Raw genomic sequence first — 7,436 nt, 5'->3', positions numbered from 1 at the left:
TGAGCTACACAGAGCAGTCATGGCCAAGAGGCCACACTAGTTTGCATCTTCACCATATCTTCACCGTTCATTTAGCATAGCCCTCAGTTTCTCAATCTACAAAATAAGGGGCTTGGACTAGATTTCTAAAGTCCTTTCTAGCTCTAAAATTCCACGATCTAGAAAGAATGGAAAGATGTGATGGCAATCAGCAGCATCAGTAAGCTTGGTTTAATCCAACCTTTATTTGAAATGTTCTGGCTTATGTACAAGAAAGTCTAGGAAGTGTTTTGGTCGTGAATTCTGACCTCCGAGATGACTGCAGAAGTCCCCGCCTGCTCTGCAGTCGGAGCCCTCCTCTGGCAGGAGAGACCAGCACAACACCTGCATGGAGCGGACCCTTCACTACCCCAGCTTGACACTGCTTTCTACCTGGCTTACAGAGTATACATGGATATACGAGTATGCAGTTGGGAAACAGCCAGAGCCCTGGCCTCAAGGGGGGACAGTACAGTCTGTGGCCTCCCAGTCCTCACCTCTGGTTGCCCTTCCCAAAGCCGTCAGTGCCAAAAGGAATGGGACCAGGAAATCATTCCCTTGCTTCTTCTCTGTCCAGCTGACCCAGGACCCCAGAGCTCACATGAGACCCTAGATACTAGGATTCAATCCCATAGCCCTCAGTAGAACAAGAATATGATTATCCGTTCCCGCCACTCTCCTGAAGACAGATCCTGATGGTACAGTGTTTGCTTGGGGGGTGCTTTTAAAATATATATATGTATGTATCTGCCAGCAGATTGCAGGACCTGGCCCACCCACTCCCCCTCACCCCACTCACTCCATCTTAACAATCATCTTCTTGACTGCCCTCCTTGAGGTCCCACACTTGCTGTTGATGACGGCATTAAAGTTACAGCCACGGCCACACACCTTGGTGACATATTCTGGGGAAGACAGAAAGGGGGCTGCTCAGATCTGGCTCCAAGCCAGGAATGAGGGATGGGCAAGCGTGCACTCCCAAGCAGTACAGTTCTGATCTGAGTTTGCAAGGCAAAGATGGCATTCGGTCTCCCAGACTCTTGTCACTGCCCATATCAAACCAAAATGCTTTGAGCCCCCCGGCCACGCCAAAAGCTAGAACTATAAGGAGGCTGAGGATGAGGGAGAGCTGGCATGGAAATGGAGAACTGTGTCTCTCCCTGGCCAGTTCTCTCCATCACTACTAGAACCACAGATGGAGAAGAGAATTGGGGTAGGGGGACAGGGGAAGAGAGGGATGTTGGACAGACTGAATGAATGGACAGACTGAAGAATGCTTTGCAACCCTTCAACCCTACAGGGTCCCATCCCCTTCCTTATAATCCTATATGGATCACCAGGTTCCTATCCTCAAAGGATTTACATCTTTCAGTCATTCCAGATATTCCCATCAGCTATTCCTCAGCTTTCACCTCAATCCTTCCTGCTGCCCACCTCATTGCAGCTGGTGCATCCCTCAATGTAGTCAATGCCACCCTTTTAACAACTCATCACTGAACTAGAACTCTACCCACAATGTCCCTCAGCTTTCTCTTCTCCAGTTTTAACAAGAACAACTCCAAAAGTAGAATTGCACCTACTGCCAAAGGACAGATGCTAAGAGTCACCATTTCAAAAAAACAAAAAAAAGGGCTCAAGAAAATAACCTCCCCAAAGCAAACTGACTAAGAACCTAGGACTTCAGGCCACTACTGCATGGCCCCCCTGCCAGAGAAGCCAACAGTACATAATACTCCATCCCTCCTCTTGCCCCAGTCACAAAACACTGCCCTTGGGGGAATCTGCCCCTGGGGTACCTTTGATGGCGTTGACCACAGCAACAGGCAACCGGATGGGCTTCTCCATGGTGGTGTTATTATGGGCAATACGTTGACCAGTGGCAGAGGAGCGGGCCAGCGTCTCCCGAGAGAAGAAGTAATCCAGCATACGCCTGGTCATCAGCTTGGGCTTGTCCGTTGACACCTGAGACAGGTCATCTAGCTGGTGGTGAGTAATGTAGACCCCCGAGTTGGGGATCAGCTCCAGTTTGGGTCTCCCGTTTTCCTGTAGAAGGAGAAAAGGCACTGGCCATTAGCTTGCTTCCTTATCAGCCTGCCTGTCCAGCTTGATGGTCTCGCTGGCATCTTTTCAGGACCAGCACCCCCAAGGTGTCTGGTCCTAGATGCTGAATGATTAACTTCTTCAAGGGCTCAGGGTTCTTTTCTCAGTCCTGGGGAACCAGAGCAGCAGATATAACTTCTTTAATTATAAACTGCACCCCAAATTCCCTCCTCCTTATCCTTTCAGATGTCTTGGAGGCAGGTTTGGAAGGACAGTCTCCTAATCCTGAACCTAGTCCACGGGCACTAGTTGACATTGACTACTCTCACTCTCAACCTATTCATGAAGGCTGCACGATTATTAGGGAATCTAGACTTACCTAACCCTCCCACTGAGTTATATGCAGCACCCACCTCCACTGGTGATGCCCATACTGGGGTTCCATCAGGTAGTGTATCCTGAACATTCTCCTCCCATAGACAGGTGGCCTCGCTCAGTGTAGCAGGACTGCCCACCCCATCCTCAGAGTTCAACCAGGCTGGAAAGCCACTGGGGAGTCCTGCTCGAAGCCTACGAACTGGTGGGGACCGTGGGGCCTCAGCAGGAGTTCCCTTGGGTTCCACAGGTGGTGACGTGGGAAGCGGTGCAGGAAGGCCATTCACCTGGAAAAGGAAAAGAGAGCAACTCTAAGCAAGGGCAACAGCAGCATCTCAGCTTTCCTTACAGTGAAGGTTGGCAGCCTCCCCCCAGAGATGCTGGAAACGTTCCTACTAGTGCCAGGCCACTGGTGACCCTCTCCCCTGTTAAAGGACAAACCAGGAGGCAGCTAGGTGGTACAGTGGATAGAGCCCTGGAGTCAGGAGGACCTGAGTTCAAATTTGGCCTAAGACACATGATACTCATTAGCTGTGTGACCCTGGGCAAGTCACTTAACCCCGACTGCCTCGCCAAAACAAAAAAAAAAGGAAAAAAAAAAAGGACAAACCAGGCAGGTTACCCTCCTGGGAATATGCCCTTGACTTCCCTGAGGGTATCCCACCCAAAGCTAATTCTAGCTGGTCCCTTTGCTTCCAACATAAGAGTTGCTGAATCATTCCCAAAGGGTTGGATTCTGCTCCCTGCCCATGCCCCATATCCTCCATATGTGGGCATCTGAAGTCAGCAAGGGCTTCTGGGGAAAGTGTGAGCTATGTCCCCCTAAAGAATAATACCATCTCCATCAACTCAAAAACCAGAATGGACAACAGTCTACATTCAATGAGCACGCAGAAATGAAATGCATATTAACATTTAGCTCTTATTATGTTATTCATTTGGGTGTGGCCTTTGGGAATTCTAGGCATCTGGATAACTGTTTTTGTCAGAAGTCTATCTTAGCACCCACCCACTGCCCAGTCTCTATTCATGTCCCTCTTCCTTGGTCCCCAGGAGCTACTAGCTCATCAGGGACCCACCTGTAGTGCCATGTTGCTCTCCAGTAGCCCCACCAGGCCCTTGAGGAACTGGATATTGCCTTCGTTGACATCTGAGGAGAGAGAGCCCATACCCATGGGGATGGCTAAATGTAGACAGACATGTTTCCAGAAGGCTACAGGTGGATCTTGATGGGGCTATGAGGACCTATTAGACTCTGGACAATCTCCCCACTCCCCTGCATGAGTACCCATAAAATCCTTCCCCCTTGTCTAATCCCCTCTTTCTGATGTTCCTTTTGTCATCGGTCCTGGACCCACTCTGGGAGCTCACTGCTGAGATATGGTGGGTTCTAGGGAAGAGAAGGAATGACTGTTCATCAGGACAGAGGACCCCTGAGGCCAGGATGACAAAGGGATCATATATGATGGAGTAGGGAAGGAGGATAGGAAAAAGTGGCAACTCTTGCATGAAAGGCTCCTTGGGAAGGACGGACAGAGACTGAATCTGGGGAAGTGGAGTGATGAACAAGAGCCTGAGCAAAAGGAAACAAAACCCTGGGGTGAGAGGAAAATACAGAACTGGTAGGACAAAAATGGGTCTACAGAAAAGTTTGCTGCCCAAAGAGCTCCTGAGTAGAAAGAGAGGAGAAATGATTGAAATACAATCAAAGGCAAAGCTGGCTGGAGATCACAAGTCATCTCCAAAGGCAATTGAGGAAGGGCCAGAACACACCCTGCCCTCCCAACCCCTGAGGGAGCCTGAGGGAAGCAGACAGCCCAACCCAAAGGATCCCCATCCATCCACCTCCTGTCCATATCCCAGAGAAGAGGACAGCTCCCGTTACCAAGGCTACCGGTCCCAGAGCTGAGGCTGGTGTTGGGAGAGGATGCTTTGAGCCCTGCACCACCTCGGGTGCTAGACAGCAGATCATTCTGTTCTTCTAGACTCCGCAGTTGACCCTTAAGCTGCTGATTCTCCAGTTCCAACTCCCGGATCCTTCTCTCTTGCCGTAGGGCTGCTTCTTCCCTGGAGACTAGCAGTCTCCGAAGCTCTGCCATCTGTAACTCCAGCTCTTTCACTAGTTCGGCATATAACCCCGTTACTTTGCCCCCTCCTGCAGCCCAAGGGCAGGCTCCTTCTGAGGCTAGGGGCTCTACTGGCTCTGTGTTCAACCGGCTTAGAACAGGTGTGGGGTGGCACAGGCGGGTAGGAGTGGGGCGGGCAGCCCGCAGGGGTTCCTGTGTCCTTGGAAATCGGGGAGTGTCCTGGAGGCCCCCAGCTCGAATGTCCAGGCTGCTGTTGCCACCACTTGGCAAGAAAGGGGCAGCTGGCAGATCTGGGACACTTAGCCCCCGTGGGAAGGGAGGACCCAGGTTTGGCCCGTTGGTGGGCCATGGTCGCTTTCTGTTCTTGGCTTCTTCTTCTGGTGCCAGGAGTGGTGGGGCAGGCCTCCCCAGATTCAGTATCCCCCGTGCCTGCACACTAGAAGCAAAACAGAAACCTAAGCCACTGGTAGCTGTTTGCAAAGGCCCCTGCCCAGGGAGAGAAGCATAGGAAGGCAGGAACACCTCCACTGGCTATTTCCACATCCTGATTTCACCCAAGCTAAAATAAGGTACCAAAAAGATACTACTTCTAGCTCCTGAGGCAGTTCCCCCAGGATTTCAGGGACCCAGGTATCTAGTATCTGAATGTCCATATCCCTGACTCAACCCCTCAGAAAACATATCTAAGCCTAATCTTTCCCAATACAGCTAAGAAGCTTGACCCAAGTAACAAGAGAAATAAAGCCTGAAAGCCCTAAGCACTAGAATTCTGTCCTTCACCAGCCCTGAGCCCACCTCAAAGGAACACTTAACAAAAGCTGCATACAGATAGTGCCTCTTGGAAAGTCAATTTTTTGAATAACCCTTGTGGGCAAAGCCTAGAGCAGGCAGCAGAGAAGAACCAGAAGAGGGAGGTGTGGTCTCCGCCCTCAGGGTCCTCTCAGTCAAACAAGGGAGACAGCTGTATGTAAGAAAGAGCAAGACAGATCTAGAAAGCAATCCACCCAAGAGCTACATTTGGTATAACGTCACCAGTGTACAAGGAGATGAAAGTAAGAGAGAAGGAATAAAGGATCCCAACACCAAGGACAGGGCACTCAACTAGTGTTAGCCTTTCCTGAATCCCATCTAAGCCAAGACCTAGAATCATATTCCTGAGTCTTCAGAACTTCCATCCATCACCAGGGCCCAGGCATACCAAATAAGAGTTTGCCCTGCCACTATACTGATGCCATTGACCTTGGAATGAATGTAAATGGTTTGCCAAGGTTTTGGACTCAATTCTACCTCCACACATCCTCCAGACCTTCTCAGTACTCAAGGCTGCAATCTAGTTCTTTTCCCATTCTCTGATAACCATCTTTTGTGTATTGTATTTTACAACAGTCCTTATCCCTTCAACTCTCTCGACTAATCTTCCCACTGAGCTCTGGGCCTCTAAGCAAACAGTTACATTTTTCTCTCTCCTAGACAATCCTCAGTTCTCAAGATCCTCTCACCCCAGAATGTACCTCAGCCCAAGGGGGGCTGATCAATGTGGCCACAAGAATATAAAAGTGTGTCACCTTGAGGTGTGACATCAACATATTGCTTATATCAGTGCCAGTGGATTTTACAGGTGGGGAAATATACACAGCAAGAAAGTTGGTACAGTAAACTCTCACCTTACCACACTGGCAGGGAGCTGTTTCACAGAGAATCCCAAATAGCATATAATCCATTCATTATTTCCAGTGGAATGAGCACTGACTGAAGTCAGAGAACCCAGGTTTATATCCCAGTGTTGACATTGCCTATGTGACCTTGGACAACTCCCTGGGCCTCAGTTTCCTCATCTGCAAAATGAAGGGGTAAGACTATATTGCTTCTAAGGTCTCTTCCAGCTCTGTGGCCCTCTGAGGCTTTGATGTGAATATATCGAGCACACAATGATGGCTGAGAGGAACCTGCATAAGATGACGCTGATGTTATGACTATTCACTGCCTCAAAGAAGCAGCAAGGGGTCCCTTACCTGGCACACTCCAGGGGCACCTGTCTTGGCGGCTCTTGCAGCTCCAGTTCCTGATGTTGCTGAAAACTGGGACTACACAGAGGGCCCCCACCCAGGGCTGCTTCAGCCAGGTCAAAGGTGGGATGGGCATCAGCTGGCTCTCCATCAGCCAGTCCTGGGTCCACTGTCTGGAAGTGGCCTTGCAGTGCCACCCTCTCCCCGGCCCCCTCAGCCATCTGCTGGCACTGACCGGGGGACCAGCCCCCGAGGCACCTGGGAAGGAGAGAAGCGAGGAGACTCAGCCCAGGTGGGGAGGTCAAGGCAGGAGAGTCTGCTGCACCACGGCACAGAACCCATTCTGAGGAGAGCGATCTCAGAGTCAGTGAGGGGCAAACTCGAGCACCTACCTGGCTTACGGATGCCCCCGTCCCCGGAGTCTCCCCGCAGCCCACACCGACTCCTCCTCGAACCCCGGCTCAATCCTCGGTCCTACAACTAACTTCATCCCCGGCGCCCTCCCGGCGCCGGCCCTCCCTTCCCCCCGCCCGGCTCACCCCATTATCCTGCCCCTGTCCCAGTTCTCCCCTTCCCAGACCGCTGAGCTGCGCTCTGCGGCTCCCTCTTCCCCTCCCCTTCCATGGGACGCCTAATCATCCCAGCTGTCCTGAAAACTGCCGCATCCCCCCCACCAAGCCGTGTCCCCCCAAATCTCCGATCCGCTCCCCCCTCCCCTCCCCAGCCCAGAGTCTGGCAGCCCCTGTACCTTTAACAACACCTCCATGTGCGTATTGACGGCAGTGACTACATTTCCTGGTCTCTTTGTTCCCGCCCCCGTCGGCGCTCTCCATTGGTGCTGAAGCTCTATTGTTCCCGTTCCGATTGGTCCCGTTCCCGGAAGACTCAAGCCAATGACCTTTCCGTGTTG

General features: G+C 51.4%; 1 protein-coding gene across 2 annotated transcripts; it reads right to left on the bottom strand.

The window, feature by feature from the left end:
• Window positions 1–205: 205 nt before the first annotated feature.
• LOC110215683 (uncharacterized) lies at window positions 206–7,365 on the bottom strand. 2 transcript variants are annotated; one of them, XM_020997317.2, is made up of 7 exons: window positions 7,275–7,365; window positions 6,533–6,784; window positions 4,319–4,956; window positions 3,513–3,583; window positions 2,472–2,720; window positions 1,815–2,061; window positions 206–923 (listed from the first exon to the last, which is right to left on the bottom strand). In XM_020997317.2, exons 2-7 carry the CDS (start codon window positions 6,745–6,747, stop codon window positions 814–816), a joined length of 1,530 nt encoding a protein of 509 aa, XP_020852976.1. In that variant the 5' UTR covers window positions 6,748–6,784; window positions 7,275–7,365; the 3' UTR covers window positions 206–813. The 2 variants fall into 2 exon arrangements, with proteins under 2 accessions (XP_020852976.1, XP_020852977.1); XM_020997318.2 differs by lacking the exon at window positions 7,275–7,365 and adding an exon at window positions 6,919–6,981.
• Between the last annotated feature and the right edge of the window lie 71 nt (window positions 7,366–7,436).

Source organism: Phascolarctos cinereus, unplaced genomic scaffold, assembly GCF_003287225.1.
Source record: "Phascolarctos cinereus isolate Bilbo 61053 unplaced genomic scaffold, phaCin_HiC Scaffold_5;HRSCAF=322, whole genome shotgun sequence".
NCBI lineage: Eukaryota > Metazoa > Chordata > Mammalia > Diprotodontia > Phascolarctidae > Phascolarctos > Phascolarctos cinereus.
This window is presented reverse-complemented; position numbering and strand designations above follow the sequence as displayed.

Excerpts from the sequence above, each read along its gene's own strand:
- LOC110215683 (XM_020997317.2), bottom strand. The coding sequence starts at position 6,747 with ATGGCTGAGGGGGCCGGGGAGAGGGTGGCACTGCAAGGCCACTTCCAG. Across the intron at positions 2,721-3,512 it reads AGAGCAACATGGCACTACAG|GTGAATGGCCTTCCTGCACC; the intron begins GTGGGTCCCTGA and ends TTCCTTTTCCAG. Across the intron at positions 924-1,814 it reads TGTGGTCAACGCCATCAAAG|AATATGTCACCAAGGTGTGT; the intron begins GTACCCCAGGGG and ends TGTCTTCCCCAG.